This window comes from Marmota marmota, unplaced genomic scaffold (assembly GCF_001458135.2).
Source record: "Marmota marmota marmota unplaced genomic scaffold, marMar, whole genome shotgun sequence".
Classification (NCBI taxonomy): domain Eukaryota; kingdom Metazoa; phylum Chordata; class Mammalia; order Rodentia; family Sciuridae; genus Marmota; species Marmota marmota.
The window spans coordinates 4,768,953-4,785,750 of NW_025999869.1; the positions used below are offsets into that span (position 1 = coordinate 4,768,953).

General features: G+C 47.2%; 1 protein-coding gene across 1 annotated transcript in view; it reads left to right on the forward strand.

Annotated features, from left to right (window-relative positions):
• Positions 1–16,798, forward strand: part of Lcp2 (lymphocyte cytosolic protein 2) — a 43,007-nt gene that overhangs the window by 23,495 nt on the left and 2,714 nt on the right. The window contains exons 8-19 of the mRNA XM_015492634.2: positions 926–1,035; positions 2,403–2,469; positions 2,561–2,644; positions 5,427–5,452; positions 5,545–5,564; positions 5,665–5,772; positions 7,174–7,204; positions 9,142–9,154; positions 9,824–9,953; positions 10,979–11,028; positions 15,063–15,157; positions 15,578–15,655. Of these exons, the coding sequence (XP_015348120.1) occupies positions 926–1,035; positions 2,403–2,469; positions 2,561–2,644; positions 5,427–5,452; positions 5,545–5,564; positions 5,665–5,772; positions 7,174–7,204; positions 9,142–9,154; positions 9,824–9,953; positions 10,979–11,028; positions 15,063–15,157; positions 15,578–15,655 (812 nt within the window). The remainder of the gene's footprint in view (positions 1–925; positions 1,036–2,402; positions 2,470–2,560; positions 2,645–5,426; positions 5,453–5,544; positions 5,565–5,664; positions 5,773–7,173; positions 7,205–9,141; positions 9,155–9,823; positions 9,954–10,978; positions 11,029–15,062; positions 15,158–15,577; positions 15,656–16,798) is intronic.

Consider the following 16,798-nt stretch of genomic DNA (forward strand, 5'->3'; position numbering starts at 1 on the left):
GGCATTTGGCAGTCATAACTTATTCTGAGTGTTACTCGTGTTTCTGGGCTATTTTTCTGTTTCTGCCATCTTTGAACCAAATCATAGTCATGCGGCACTGCTCAGGGCAGACGGTCAGAATCGACAGGAAGGTATTGAGCGGTGTTTGACGGCAACTGGCAACTTTAAGAACCCGTGGACAGTCTTTAGAATTTGTATCGCCTTCCTGCTCTGCCAGTCTCTTCTCCCTCATTCAGCCAAAGTGGTGGCTGTCCTACTGGGGGACAGAAGGTCCAGGTAGCATACAAGACTGTTCGATTTGGTGACAGGAGTTGGTGGCCAGCTCTGCCTTTTAAGGGATGAGATGAGCAAAAGGATGAGACGGGAGAGAGAGATGGCTCAGAGCTTTTGTGAGGGAAAGGAAGGGGTCAGAGCGCAGGGTCCTCATGAGCGGTTTTGACCAACTTAGCCCTGACACACAGCTGTGGTGTGTGAGTGTGCACACGAGGGTGAGCATGTATGTGCACATACATGTGCGTATGTATGTGCCTGCACACGCGTGACTGTGTGTGCAGGCAGAAGCTGTGTGTTGATTTTTTACAGTTCTGTCTGAAAACACTCCTGCCCAACACAGGCTGAACTCGTTCCAGAGAGGCCTTTTGTGCTGGGAACTTCTCTGCTGTTCCTGAGAAGTGACACGAGGTGTTTCCTTGTATAGGCGTGAATCAGGCTAGGACAGGGCCAGCTGGGGTCGAGCACGCCTGCCTGTAGCAGCCAGGCCAGGTGTCCCTAGGGCTGGGGCTCTGGCTGGTGCAGGTGGCACTCTGAAGGTTAAGGAGCGGACACTCCCAAAGCCAGGGTCAGTGCCTTCCTGGAGAGCGGCCATGAGGGTGGCTCACCTTGGCGGCATGCTCTCTCTCATGCGAATATTCTCCTGGTTTTACAGACCGGCCCCCTGCGGGGAAAGCCCCTCAGCAGCCTCCAGTGCCCCCGCAGAGACCCATGGCTGCCCTTCCTCCCCTGCCAGCCACCAGCACAACCGGCCGGAACCACTCGGTAGGTCTCTCCCTTTCTTTTATGTCACTTTGTAGCTGCTCATTATTTCTTCTACCAGACAGAAAAAAAATGAAACATCTTTATTTAATCCTAATTTTGCAAGAAGAGATTTGTTTAGGCTGGGAAAAGGCTTACCCACATGCTCTGTGCTTCCTTGGGGAGTGAAATACTAGAGATTTTTATTGACACTGTCATGCTTATTGGCATTTTCTTTGTACCATAAACAGTATAAACTACTTATCTAATAAAAAGGCCCCCATCCAATATGCACTGTGTTATTGTTTCCCACTATTTGAAATAGGTGGACCCTGTAAAGTGAACAGTAAGGGAACCCCATTAAGGCAAGGGCATTTACTGGGGTCCAGGGTCCCAGCTGGCCTCCCTGGCTCTTGCAAAAAGATGTGCGCCACCTGCTGGCCAGAGCCTGAAGTTCTCAGGGCGGATGCTTTCAAACCAGGAGACCTACAATACAATGAGCTGCGGGGGAAGCGGTGGGGGCACACTCCTCCCTTGTCTTCAAGAGTGCACTCTAGCTTTAGGGATCTGGTAAACCCCAAAATGGCCCTGAAAATCTCAGACCAAGGAGTCAGTAGCTAAGAATATGCTTTCCTCACAAGTGACCTGAGCACTTTGACACCTGTGGCACATGCCAAAGTGCTAGGGAGACCCCAAGTTTTTTTCCCAAGGCTCAAAATTCAGGCCGCACCATAGTGGGGACCTTCCATCTGAGAACAGATGCATCCTCCTGCCCATGGGGTTCCACTTCAAAGGAGGCCGAATTGATTGACAAGTGCATGTTGCTTTTGAAATACGAAGCCCTGCAACTCCGCAGTGGGATGCAGAATTCCCTCAGTCATTCAGACACAGGATGGGCAGCTGCTGTGGGCCAGCAGTGTTCTGGGTGCTGGGGACAAAGTATGAACAAGACCAAGTCCTGGCTTTCACCAAGTTCTCATTTGGGTCAGGGAGACAGAGAATACACAGCTAAGCAGATCTAGCAATGATGTGAGTGGTCACGTGTGGCTAGGGAGACAGAGGGTGGTGGTAGAGAGATGACATCCAGCTGGGACAGAATGAGCCAGCTGTGGGAAGAGCCGGAAAAAGAACATTCTAGGCAGAGGAGACCCAATCACAGAGCTGCCCAAGAGGGCACAAACTTGAGAGTTTCCAAGAGCTGCAACAAGACCCTTAGGGTGGGGCCCCGCTGGAGAGAACCAGAACTGGGCCAGGCAGATGGGCCAGCGCCAGCGCCAGCTCAGGCAGGGCCGGTGGGTCATGGTGCAGAGGCTGTGGATCTGGGCAGGGGCACGCCAGGTCTGGCCCCTACACGGGAAACACTTCCTAACTTTTGAATCTTTTTTATGCAGCCACTTCCCCCACCCCAGCCCAACCAGGAAGAGCCAAGCAGAAGCCGAAACCACAAAACTGCAAAGCGTGAGCACCCCAGCTGCCCTCTCCTGCCCACCAGCCTGCCCACCCCGGCCAGCGCCTCCTTCTCTCCCTGACCTCACCTTTCTCCTTCCAGTGCCCGCCCCTTCCATCGACAGAAGCACCAAACCACCCCTGGATCGCTCACTAGCTCCCTTTGACAGAGAGCCCATCATACCAGGTTGGTAGGATGCATCTGATGCACCAGAACAGCAGCCCCCATTTATAGAGTGCTTGCTGTGTGCCTTTCACGCGTACCATCTCATTTAACCATGAGGTGGAGGCTGGGAAATTACCCTCATTTTTCAAAGGAAGAAACTGAGGTATAACGATTGCTCAGCTACCAGGGGATGGGGTAGAACCAGGTGCCAGGTCAGCCCGACTGGGGAGCTCCCACTCTCAGCGCCCACTGTGCCTGCTTCTTCGTGGGTGTGCGCTGTGGCACACATCTCACTGTCCTCAGCCAAGATGCAGCAGGAGGCACCGTAGGGCAGCACAGGAGATGGGCTAAGAGACAGGAGGTCTCCCAACAGCTTGCTGGCCAGCAGGGTATTACTTTCTCAGGGCACAGATCCTTATTTGTTTGGCGGGTGTTCTGTAAAGAGGAAGTGCTCATAAAGCTCCAGGATGCCTGGATGTGTGCCACTCACACTGGCCCACTTCTGTCTATTCCCCCAAAGATTTACACAGAATATTCCAAGATCCCAGCTACCTCCACATGAAGCTATCCACAGCTCAATTCTAAAATATAGCCACCATTTATCCACTACCTACTATGGGACAAGTGCCTTACCTACCCCAAATAATTATCCTACACCTTCTCTAATCCTATGCCCACCCAACAAAGCAGGTGCATTATTTCCACTTCTCAGATGATGAAACTGATGGTCAGAGAGGTTGAGTGATGGCCTCAGATTGCATAAGGAGGTAGGAGATTTGCACCTTGTCCTTCTGACTTCAAAGTGGGGATCTTTCCCACCACATCCTACTGCAGTTGAGGACCTAGGGACTTAACTTGCTGTAAACAAGTGGATCTGGGGAAGGAATCCTGAAACAGGACAGATAAGAACTCCAGAATCCCAGCCCCTCCAGCTCCTCCTTGCTGATGCTCTGAACAGGGCCTGCAGCCGTCACAGTCTCAGTCTCCTCCTCTGTTGGGCAAAAGGACTTTCTGTTCCTGGGTTTGAAGCTGCTGCTTCCCTGAATTGCATCTCAGCTGTGCTGAGGCCCTCAAGGCTGCGATGTCTATTGGGGTTTAGAGTTGACCACTGGGCAGAGCTGCACAGATAACAAAATAGAAGACAGACTTGACTTTGAGTCCAACCCTGCTCATTTCCTTGAGCAGGGCATCAAAAGGGTGGGATTCTGACATCAGACCTTCACAACCACCTCCCCACACCCACGACCCTTGTAAAGGATTCTTTTTTTTTTTAATTAAAAAAAATATTTAAAGACATCCTTTCCTGACAATACCGGTTTGACCCTGGAGTTACTCCATTGTCTGTGATGTTTTTGGAAGAATAAACCTTTTAAACTTCCAACATGACAGTCCCAATACGCCCAGAGAATATGCATAAATCTGAAGGGGGTTTTTTTGTTTGTTTTTTCTAGGGAGGGGTACTGGGGATTAAACTCAGGGGCACTCAACCACTGAGCCATATCCCCAGCCCTATTTTGTGTTTTATTTAGAGACAGGATCTCACCAAGTTGCTTAGTGGCTCCCTGTTGCTGAGGCTGGCTTTGAACTTGAGATCCTCTGCCTTAGCCTCCCAAGGCACTGGAATTACAGTCATGCACCACCGTGCCTGGCAAATCTGAAGATTTTTGACAAAGATAAATCTATTCATGCTGAAGGATATAAATTCATTTCCTGGGAATTGCTTTATACTACGAGTTCTACCCCAAACTAAGTATGGTAAATAATAAACATCTTTTATACCATGAAAACTCTCTTGCATTAGTCAGGGAGCTCTCCATCGTAAGACAGCAGACTTAGCACCCATCATTGGTCTGTCCTGTCCTCAGTGCTTACAGAATGAATCATGTTATGGAGCTGTGATCCCAGGAGATGGGGCCACCGGTCACCCTGGGTGCTGTGTCTGGGTAGGGAAGGGAGGGAAAGAAAGAGCAGTCAGCTAGCATTTGTCAGCAGCTACCCATCGTGTCCCTGATCTTACATATAGGTGTCATATGACACAGCAAACATGTGCAGACTTTACCTGTCATCCCTGTTTTACAGCTGGAGGCACAGAGGCTCAACATGTTCAGTTAAACTTGTGCATTATTCAAGGTCTGTAGGATTCGGTGCCAGACCTAGTGGACGTCAGCGAGTAATACTTGTATTGCGTTGAAAACAAAGGGCCTGCCTCCTCTAGGGGACTCCAGATGGAATGAAACTTAAATTGCTTTGAGTAGCTTGGCAAGACAGCCTTCTCGGGTATACCTGGCACACCTTCAGGAATGTCATTTCTTCTCAGAGAAAAGTAAAAAAGCAAACAAACAAAATAACAACAGCCCCCCCAAGAGAATCTCCTGAAAACCTCTCTTCCAAGTGAAAAAACTAAGTGGTCACTTTATGTGATGTCAAGGGTACCCCAGGGCTGGAGGAGCATTAGCCCCTCCGTGGCCCGGGTTTATTTCAGATACGGGAATGAAACTGAGACTATACTAAGAACATTTCTGCCCATGACAGAGGCACAGAAACCCCTTTTGGTCATGGGTTATGTTGAGTAAAGCGTTGAAAAGAGGCACAGACCCACAGTCCCTATGTACACAGAGCTCTGTGTCCCTGGCAAGAGCCACTTACTCTCTCTGAGCCTATAAGGATAGGGGCTCTGCAAGAGACCCGTCCAGATCCAGAGTCTGGGCTTCTTCAATGCTTAACCCAGCATGCCCGAGGGACTGGCACTCAACCAACCCCGCGTGTCACGCCCTTGTCCTGAGCCCTGCTTCTCTGTCCACAGGGAAGAAGCCTGCGTTTTCTGACAAGGTAAGCTGCCTCTCTGGTTTGATGGTTTCCCTTTGGCTTTGTCCTTATTTGAGAAGTGCCTGGCACTCACCCATCTCCCTCCTGTCTTGCAGCCCTCTGCCCCGGCGGGAAGGTGAGAACTGTTGGCATGGACGTGGGAGGTCGCGGGACTGGCTGCAGGGCCCTGCCCAGCCGTGACCTGCATCTCACGTGCCTTTCTTTGAACTTGCCAGGACTCTCGGGGACCATTTACCCAAGATCCCAAAGCCTCCTTTACCACCAGCCACAGAGAGACATGAAAGAAGCGGTCCCTTGCCTGGGAAGAAGCCACCTGTGCCAAAGTAAGCGTCCCTTGTTGCCTGAGCTCGCCCTGCAGAGTGGACGGCACGGGCAGCCTGCCGTGGCCATCTCCCCGGGGCATGGAGCATCTCGGGCATTCCCGGGTGGGAGTGGGCGCCTTGGGCTGTGGGGAATCCAGCTCAGGAACGAGTGGAGGGATGCTTGCTCGGGAGCACAAGGGAACTGTGTTGGGGGGAATTTGGGTGAGCAGAGCTGCCCTGCCTGTTTGTTTCTCAGCGCAGGTAGTAAAGAGAGCAGAGGGAGGTTTGCAGGTCAACATAAATGTCATGCTTATTGTCCGTCCACTTCTTACCAGTCTGCTCTAGTATTTCTAACTGTGCTGTGGAGTCATTTTTAACAAATGGCACAAACGTACCTGGGGTCCAGGCCAGCCCTGCTGCTTAGGAAAGACCCAGTTGCTGAGGCTTCTATTTAGCTCATCTGTGCAGTTGGGATTCAAAACAATTGGCTGCTGTGAGGATTCAAAAGGACCAGGGCTGGGATGTACCCAAAAGGAAAAAAAAAAAAAAACAGGGCTGGGGGTGTGGCTCAGTGGTAGAGTGCTTGCCTAGCATGTGTGAGGCACTGGGTTCGATTCTCAGCACTGCATAAAAATAAATAAAATAAAGGAAAAAATAGACAAACCAAAAAACAGAAATACACACACACACATACATACACCCATGCACGCACACACAAAAAAACCAACCCTGAATTTAACAACATTGCAATGCATTATTGTTAAAAATCAAAATTGATGCAAAAAAATCATAATGACCGAAATATCAAAATGGTCACTAAACACAGAATGAGCTCCCATGAGCTCAGCACACATGACACCCCAGACCCAGGAGGTATTTGGCAAAGTGTCCTCCTCCACCCTCCCTCTCTAAGAGCAGGGGCACCCAGGCACATAGTCACCACATGTGTGTGACTGGCTTGCTCATCCTGGCCAACATACCAGGCCCCATTTGGAAAATTCCCCAAATGGCCACATTTTCCAGCTATCTTCCCATTACTTGAAGGGTGGCTGGCTTAAAACATCAGCAAAGAAGAATATAACCTGAAATGTTTCCATTTGCTTGGAGAAACATCTACTCAGTGAAATTTAGTAGCTACTAAAGAGTAGACTGCTGACTAAACCTTTATATACATATACATAATTATTTGCTGCAGTAACTGCACCGAACAAGGCTTTGCCTGGCTTGCAAAGACAGCAGAGCATGGAGGAGCCCACCCTCTCCCCTCTCCTCCCTGCCTCTCTGATGGGATTTGCAGCTGCCCATTCCACCACGGCTCAGTGGGTTTGATGTCTCCTCCTGCGATTTAGGAAATTGCATTCTGAAGCAGACCCTTGGAAAGTCTGGTCGCTCACTTCTTTTCTTTACCCTCGTTCATTTCAGGCATGGATGGGGACCAGACAGAAGAGAGAATGTGAGTACAAATGTCATTTTGTAAGTGCTTGGCACAGGGACAAGCAATGCAGGCTCTGTGGAGCTCGGGGCTTTATCCGCCCTTGGTCTTCCCTGAACTAGAGCAAGACCTGAGCATAATTCCTCTGTCTTTGGGGACTGGGGCTTTTCTGCAGCCCATCCGTCTGTGATGCCCAGCTCCCATCCTCTGAGCCCCACTCTCCCCCACCCCAGCTGGGCTCCTCACAGACCTGTAGCCAGTGGGTGATTAGTGGGGTGAAGGGGCAGGGATTGAGGGATGCCCAAGAATCTGAGCATCACACAAAAATTCCCAATGCCTCTACTTTCCCTTAACCACCTCCATGACCTAGGGAACAGGGGAAGCAATGTTACTGAATGCTCCAGGGTGACCAGCTGTTTGCTGGGACTTTCCCAGAATTAGAACTGAAAGTCCCATGTCCCAGAAACTTCCTCAGTCCCAGGCAAACCAGGATGATCAATAATTACCAGCTATGTTTAGGCTTTATATTTAATGATTCCATGAGGAATTATCCTTTCTCTTTGCATGAGAAGAATTTCAGGCTTAGAAAGGGTAATACACTGGTTTCAAGTTACACAGCTAGTAAATAGTCAGATTCTGAATCCAGGCCTGTCTAAGCCTCTGAGGGCCATCAGATGCTTGCCCCTGATCCAATGCCCGGCCAATGAGTCTACTGTTCCCATGGCTCTCTGCTCCATGCTTTGTTTGGTCAAATGAAGTGCAGAGGTGTTATGGCGACAGGCACCTCCATGGCACATGTGCTAGGGAGCATGCCTCCATGGAGTGACCTATAGAGGGACAAGCGGTCCATGAAGGTCAAGGAGCCAATGAGGACTTCTTAAGGGAGGAGAGATTTGTGGAGGTGATTGGGTGACAGGGAAGACACAGGTCAAGGAGCCAGAGGGGACGCCGTAGCCACACTGTTGAAGAGCTATGGTGTCCTGGGGTGTGCAGAGCCTGTGTGTGTTTATTTGTGCAGCCCTTTGCCAGGACTCCAGGTGGCCCACTGGGACAAGCAATTCTAAATGTGGTCCTTGCCACATCTCAGCGTGTCGCAGACCAACGATGGCAAATCCACTAAAGGTCATGGAACCTAGAGCAGGGTATTGAATCCTCAGGACACTCCCAGGAAGGCGTCATGGCAAAGTCACTTTGTCTCTTGGAACCTCATTTGTTATCTGAGGGGAAAAGAAAATAGCTCTTCTCTTGTCCAGTTCACAAGGTGACCTTGAAGATAAAGATAACCAGGGTTATAGATGCAACTCATAAGCCACACTGGGAAAAAGAAACGTCTTACTATTTTTAAAAAGAGTGGACATCATAAAGCAGAGATAAAAAGAAGGCTGAGCCGGGCATGGTGGCACAAGCCTATAATCCCAGCTATTGGGGAGGCTGAGGCAGGAGGATTGCAAGTTTGAGGCCAGCCTCACTAATTTAGTGAGACCTGTATTTTTGAGCCTTGTGTCAGATAGATTTGGAATTAGATCTATTTCTGCAATCCATGGTAGATGAGGAATTCTTCTAAGCATCATGTTCCCATTTGTAAAATAAGGATGTTAAGTTCTCAGTAGGTCACTGGGGAATTGAATGAAATACTGTATATGCATCTTGGGGGCACATCACAGATATTATAAACATTATTATATCTTTGAGCCCTATTAAGAACCTCAGAGCTAATTCAAGCACAGTATATGAGGAAATTTCAAATTGGAGTGTCCTTAGGTGATTGTTTTTATTAGAAAATCATAAACCACTTATCAAATTCTACTATTATCCACAATATATTTATTATCGGAAGCTATAACTAAGGAAAGAACCAGACACATTTATAGGATTGAGAAATACAGTGTTATCATTTTAGGAATTGTGTTCTGATGATAAGTTAATATCTTTAATTTTTTTTTCTTTCCCTTTGCCAGGATGAAGATGATGGTAGGTTCAGAAAAGATTCCTTACCACTTCTATCTCATTCTCTCATTTTTCTGCTATGGTGTTCCAATGGGATCACGTAGTCTGGGAGCCCTGCAAAACCAATTATAACTGTTAAATTAATAAGAAGTAGACATGCGTCAACTGGTATGCTACATAGCTATAGTAAAAGGAATTACTTGGTTGAGTTCCCAAGGAGACTTAAGCTCATGTGTATCAGTGCAGATTAACTAATTGTATAGTAAAATTAAAATTACATGTGTAGCTTGATAGAAAAATTTGCAATATTTACGTCCTCTAACAGGGGTGGGTAAAGGATCATAACTTGCAGGTAAATCGCATGCAATTTTGGCTTTTGCAAAGCAAAACAAAACTCGTGAATCATTTCCGAAATTTATAAGGTTTCTAATTGACCATTTTTGGCCAAGTTAGCACTTTAAAAATGGGTGGGGGGAGAGAGGAGTGTATTATAGAGAATTATATAGAATAGCAGTACTTTTATAATGCATCCTTGGGTGGTAAATCATCTAGAAAAGATTTGAGGCTGGGGGTTCCCTCCTTCCACTTTCCAATACATCTGAGCATTGGGATTTTATATCAGCTGTTTTCTACTGGGGAGCAGCTCTAGAAGGTTCCAAGAAACCGGAGATTAATTTCCTCCTTCTCCCACAGTGCATCAAAGACCCTTGCCCCAGCCTGCACTGCTCTCCATGAGCTCCAACACCTTCCCCTCAAGATCCACCAAGCCAGCCCTCAAGCACCCGCTCCTGTCCTCTCACGGGCCTGGGACATTCTCAGAAAGGTCTGTGGCTGTGGTCGTCAAATTCTCACTTAATGTCGCATCTAGGGCCACCTGATGCTGAGGTAATGCAGGTGGCTGGAGGGGGAAAAAGCCGGGGTAGCGGCATCTGAGCAACCCCTGGGTCTAAGGAAACAAAGCCGAGCTGAGCTTCCAGGACAGATGTTGATCCTGCCCCTGTGAGTTCTGCACTTGGCGGGAAGGAGTGCAGCACTGACTTCTCCCGGATTGTTCCATATGGAAGGAACTTTTTGGCAGAAAAATGGGGAATGTTTTGACTTTACAAGTTAAAAATATATATACAAACAAGCAGACGTTCAGAAACCCATTTAACTGCAGTCCTGGAGCTCCTCCTGCATCTTGGAGGGAGACTGACAAGACGTGCCTTGCTCCTGGCACAGCCTCCCGCCACAGGCCTGTGTCCAGCGAGGCATGTCCAGTCTTGCCCAGGATCTGGCAAGATGCTCGACATCTTTCGCTTTCCCTGGGAGCCTCTCGTCCTCCTTTCCTGCAGTTTCCTCTCCGTCTTCTGGCTGGTTTTCTCTCGTTGCCACGTCTGCCATTTTCTCCTGCTGCTCACTACCCAGGGCCCCAACCCCAACCTTCGCTCCTGAGGAATGCCCCCCAGGAGAGGTGGTGGGCAGCAGACTTCTGAGGGCTTGGCTGTGGGTGGCGTGCCACTGCTCAGCACGGAGGAGCAGACCCTCCCTCCACCCTCCAGTCCTGGAAAACGCTGTCACTCCCTGATGTGGCCCTACCTAGCGCTCACATGGGCAAAGACCCGTCCTCTCCCTGCAGACCCGCAGGCCCTGGGACTCCCAGAGGTCCCTCCGAGGTCCACCTTGGGACACTACCAAATTGTGTCAGCTAAGTTCCTTTCCTGTGCTCAGATCCCATGATTTCAAGGAGGACAGGTGACAAGTCATAAGACAGCAGGACTCGAGGACAGCCTGGTTTCCTTCTCCCTGCTCCCAGTCTGGCCCCGTCACCCAACTCACTTAAAATCCTTTCTTTTTCTGTCTCCACAGTAACAGCAGTTTCCCACAGAGCGCCTCTCTGCCACCGTACTTCTCTCAAGGTTGGTACCTGAGCCTTCGTGACCCCCGCCAGCCACCATGTCTGTGGTCTGGATCCCCGCCTCGCTCACAGGCCTTCAGCAAAGGTCTTGCGGTTTCCCCAAAGCACCTGAGGTCCTCAGCCAGGGTTTAGTTCAGTGTCTGCGGGGCATCGAAGACTGCTGGAGTGACAGGAGACTACACGGCCTACCACACACGCACACGCACCTACATACCACACACACACGCACACACACACACACCACAACACACACACACACACACACACACACACTCTTCACCAGGAAATCGGCCCCACTCCCTCATGTTCCCACAAAGATGCCCCTTTCCTTCCTGCTATTTCCATACAGAGCTCAGAAGAGTCGCTGGCTTTCTCTGCAGTGTTAGGTTCCCATGGTGAATCTGCCCTTGGGGTGTGGGTTTCAGAGTCTGCGGGAGGCCCAGGGATAGATATTTCAAATGATACTGCTTCTAGGTGTGTGTTTCATAGTGTTCTCGAACTTTAATGTGCATACAAATCACCTCGGAGCAACCCAGGGACCCCAGTCTGGGGTCCTGCTCTCAGCAAATGCAAAATGGCCTCCTGCTCCTAAGGATCATGTACCCAGTGCTGAGTGGGAGGAGAGACCACAGGGTGCCAGCCAGGGCCTCTATGTAATCAAGTGATGTGATTCTCCTCCTGTCCTCCAGCCACCCAGATCCCTTCCTTGCCCTGCCAGGCCTGGAGGGCACCAACCCGACCTTCTTCAGCTTTTAGCTTTTTATTATCATCTTTGTATCATATTCTGATATGGTCGCAGAGCAATATTTCCAGTTGACCAAATATCCTAATCTTTTTTCATTTATATGCAAAAGAAATAGTTTTAAGTAACTGTACCCCTGTGTCATCTTGCTATTACTTCGTATGTTGTACTTTCTTTTTTCTTCTTTTATTTTTGAATATTTTTTTAGTTGTAGATGGACTCAATATCTTTATTTAATTAATTTATTTTTATATGGTGCTGAGGATCAAACCCAGGGCTTCACACGTGTGAGGCCAGCGCTCTACCACTGAGCCATGACCCCGATGTGCGCCCTGCTCGGCCTCCAGTGGCCTTACTCCAGCCTCCCTGACATCTGCTTAGAAAAACAGTTCTAGAACTTTCTGGGGTTTTAATCCTTCAAATTTTGGACTAAAGTTGTATGTTCCTGCCTGCTCTGATGCTGGGTCCCCAGGCCGTGGGAATGTCTAGGTCTTGACCGCCCACCTCACCACCCCAACAGCAGGGTCGGTCTCCTCGAGTCCCCAGATCCATAGCAGAGTGTGACAAGGTTGTAAATATTTATAAGTTTTCATACCTTGGGAGACACAGAGGTGGTGCATTGCGGTTCTTCATGGTGTCGTGTATGTTTTGATAACAGCGATTACAGGCTCAGTATTTTATCTGGAGCTCAGAGGCCAGGAGCACATTACAACAGTTTTATAACAGCCTGGCCTCCCTGTAGACCACTTCTTTCCTCTTACACTATAGAAGGCAGCTGGCCGGTCTAGGCTGGATGTGAATAAATTTCTTCTGTGCCCTGAAAAAACAAAAATCACCTGGGAATTCAATAGGATTGGGTTAAGACCTGAGATGCTGTGTTTCTAACAAGTTCCCACGAAATTCGGATATTACTGGTCCACTCTGAAGTAGCAGCAAAAGCCAAAGTGGGACTAAATTGCATTTATTTTTATTCCTAAACAAGTGACTAGCACAAGGAACTCTTAAAATGCTTATTGAACGATGGAATCTCCAAAGACCACAAAGTTACAACTCTACGAAGTGGACTTTACCATATGCCAGGAAACTGACTTAGTGTTAGTAAATTCCCTAATTTATTTTTTTAATATGGCCTTTAATGTGAAAGTGCCCAATTTTTAAATGTTGACTTATATTAAAACAAAACAAAACAAACAAAAAAAAACACTGTGAAGTACAAACAGAAGACTTTTCTTCTTTTTTCTTGTTTTCCTTTTTGGTGGTCATGGTCCATGCACAGCAACACCAGTGTGGATTTTAAATAGGAGATTCCATTAGTAAGTTTGAATTGTAGCCCCAAAGCAAACGTTCTTCTGGAACACACCAACTGTATGCAGTTGTACACATCATTCCACATGTGAGATACCACTGCTGACGCCAGTGGCACCTACTAACTTTTCCACGTTTTCTAAGCATTTGAGATCGGTGTCCTTATTCTATATGGCTTCCCGTTCCCTGTCCTAACTTTTCACAATCCCTCAAACTCACTGTTTTCAAACCTACATTTGTGTTACCTACCTGTCCCCTATAAGCATCTGGATTCTGGACACTTCACTGATACCAATAATAGTAAGTACTTACTTAAGTTCATGCCACAGATTTCTTGTTTTGTGAGTTGGTGACATGGGGATTATTAATGCAAACAGTTAATTGGGGAAGATATTACCTAAATCAAAATTGATCCCTTTTCTCCCAAGACTGCCAGAATACCTGGTCCTCCATCTGTGGATACTGCAACCCCAGGAAGGGAGAAGTCATGTCATGCATTGTCCAAAAGCCAATTGGAATTCCCTTGAGAAGCCAGATATTAAGGGTGATGAGTGACTGTAATAAAGAGCATATGTGCTCATGTGCTGTGAATTGTGGCTTTCTGGTGCTGGCCAGTGGGTGCAGAAGCGGAGAGTAATTCCTCAACACTGAAACAGCCATGCGGAATACTCTTGGTTCTATTTCTCTCCTATACTGTTCCATCTCATCCACTCAGCAAGCATTATAAAAATATATAAGTGCTGGACCACAAAATGTGGGCCTGTTTAGGTGTTGGAATCCTGGAGAAGGAAGGCACTGGCAGCTCAGGGTCAGTCTTCTAATCATTTAGAAACAAGGAAGGACACTTTAAATAATCCTGGTGACATAGCCCAGGACCCCTCAGCCCCTTCCCAGGTGACTCCCTTCCTCCTGAGTAGCAGAGCAGACACTGATTCCTATGATTCAAAGGCCCCCCGGGGGTTCTCACTGGTGCACAGTGACATTTGAGAACCACAGGTTGAAGTCATGGCCCTGACACTGTCACATGATTTGCTTCAACTCTTTGAGCTCATTTCCTCCTGTGCAAAACGAGAATAATACCTACATTTACTGCTGCTGGGTGGGTTAAGAGTGCTCACTCAAGCTCTGGACAGAGGAGAGCTGGAAAGCATGGGTTGAATGAGCAACTGAGTGATGGGTGAATAGTTAAGAGAACACTCAGTAGTCCAATTCTTCTGTTTTTCATAGTTGTTCTGACACAGAGAGAACAGCCTTGCAACTCTAGTCCACACACACAATCAAACCTTTCCTGAGATGAGGAGACACATTCTCAGAAACTTTCAGGGAACCCTAAGCTAGAAAAAGGTCTTAGAGGAAGTGAGACACAAGCACTGGGTACCTTGTAGGTTCCAGTGTCGACTTTCAGATCAAGCAGGTGATCCTTCAGCTAAACCAGCAGTGAGCAAGTGTTGGTTCTGAGAGCTGAGAAATAATACTCTCAAGGTGATTTCACCGCATCTTGGGTAACAGATTTCTCTTTGTGAAGACAAGGAAAACATAATCACCATGCATTGGTGGATGAGAATCCATTGCATGTACTGATATCACCAGGACCTCTGAAAAGTCTGTCTCTCGAATGTTCTTTTTTTTTTAAAAAAAAATTATTTATTTGTTCTAATCAGTTAAACATACAGCTTGAATGTTCTTACTGATGTTCACATTAAAACAATGATGACATTTTTATAAATGAATCTAGGCCCTCTATATGATACAGCAAGAACATTGAGGAAATCTCTAAATTTTGAGGTTCTGCTCTAAAGTCTCACAGATATGGTTACAGAATAACGTGGCCCTTGTGTTTTTGAGCAGGTAGGAATTATTTTTAAAGCTTCATTTTCTTGAGATGCCAATTATCAGAACAGCGACAGGGCATTTGGTTAAGTGTTAGGAGAAGTAAACAGTAGCTCACGCTACATTTTTAATTGTCAAAATGTTGTACTTCCTTTAAGGCCCCAGCAACCGCCCACCTCTCAGAGCTGAAGGCAGAACCTTGCCCTTGCCAGTGCCGAGCAGACCTCAGCCCCCGTCCGCTGGGGAGGAAGAGGTAATAAAGCACATGTTTTGACCATTTTCTTTCCCTAGCAAATGGACCATAAGAAACCCTGTTGAATACTCTTCCAGGCTTCTGTCTTCTATTTTTGTTTTTAATTAAAGGGGAGGGTGCTGGGAACATAGCTCAGTAGTAGTTGAGCGCCTGCCTATTATGCCTGACTTCCTGGGTTCCATTAAAGGGGAGGATCCACATGAAAAATATCATGTGTCTTTTCCTTGGTTCTTTCAGACCCTTGCAGTGGCAAATGTATGTTTTGCTTTAAACAGTAAGAAAAATAATCCCATTTTCTGTTTCTCAGCTTATGAACTTGAAAAAGTTGCACAACTGCTCCATGAACACAGTTTGTTTTTTCATTAAGCATGTTACCCCTGCCAAATTTATTCCATTTTTTTAAAAATTTTACATTTGCAGAATTCACTGGATGAAGAATGGTACATTTCCTACATTACCCGGCCGGAGGCAGAAGCTGCCCTTAGAAAGATAAACCAGGTATTGTGCTACAGTTATTTGAAAGTAGTTATAAATATTAATGGAAGGAGAAGAAGGGAACTGACCTGGACTGAGTCCCAATTATTGGCTGGGAGATCTGTGAGGTGCTGTTCCGAGGCGACCCATTGGTCCAGCTTCTCACCTGTCAGGGTCCATAGCAGTGACTCCTGGCACCGGACTCATTTGGCTGACAGAAACGTCTAAACCAAGGCAATCATCTGATTGGCAGGATCTTAGGAGATTTTTATTAACGAGAGTCTGTCTTGTCGTGTAGCATCAAAAGGAGACGCTCCCAAGTTTCCCACATCTTGCCAGTTCCATCTGCCTCTGAATGCAGTCTCCCTTCATATCTAGGCAGTAAACCTCCCTGTTCAGAGAGGCAGCAGCCATTTTTTGTCCTTCCTCCTGAAAATTTTAGCTACTTCTTTGATATTGTCAAGTCCTAAGCAGATGCCCTGTGGCCCAGTGCTGGCCTTTAACCTTAAATCCCTTTATCAGAGGTGGGAAAGCAAAGATTCTTCACCGTTCACATCTAAAGTCCACAGCAGTAGCTCCCAACCTTGGCTGCACTTAAAAACCTTCTGGGGAGTTTTCTGAACATCCTGACTCCTGGGTCTCACCTGAAGAGATTTTGTTTTAATTAGACCAAGTACTTTGTGGGATGAGGGAGTCTTTGAAGCTCCCTGAAGATTGTGATTCCAAGCCAAGGCTGTGAATCAGGATCCAGAGGTGTGTTTGTCTGACAGGGATGTTCTGACTCAATTAACTTGGGATAAAAAGAACAAAGGAAGACTCTTATTGTAGATTGATGATTATTTAAAAGCCATCCTGATTTAGTACGTGGAAGAGGAAGTGGTTTAAATGAGTCTTCCTAAGAGCTCAATTAATATTAGTTCTTTATTGTGATGTTGTGGTGATTTATTGAGTGAAAGTTTAAAGGAAAGCATGAATCACAAAAAAAAATTTTTTTTTAAAGTTCAGCAACTATTTTAAAAAGGTAGGAAGAATACACGTGGTCCACATTCAATTGTGTTCAGGTATTTGATGGAAGAAACGCTGAATCTAGAGATCAAGAGGTTTAGAAAGGGGTGAGTTTCATTGGCTTATGGGGGTTTTCTGACTGGATCAGGAAAGGAAAGCTTA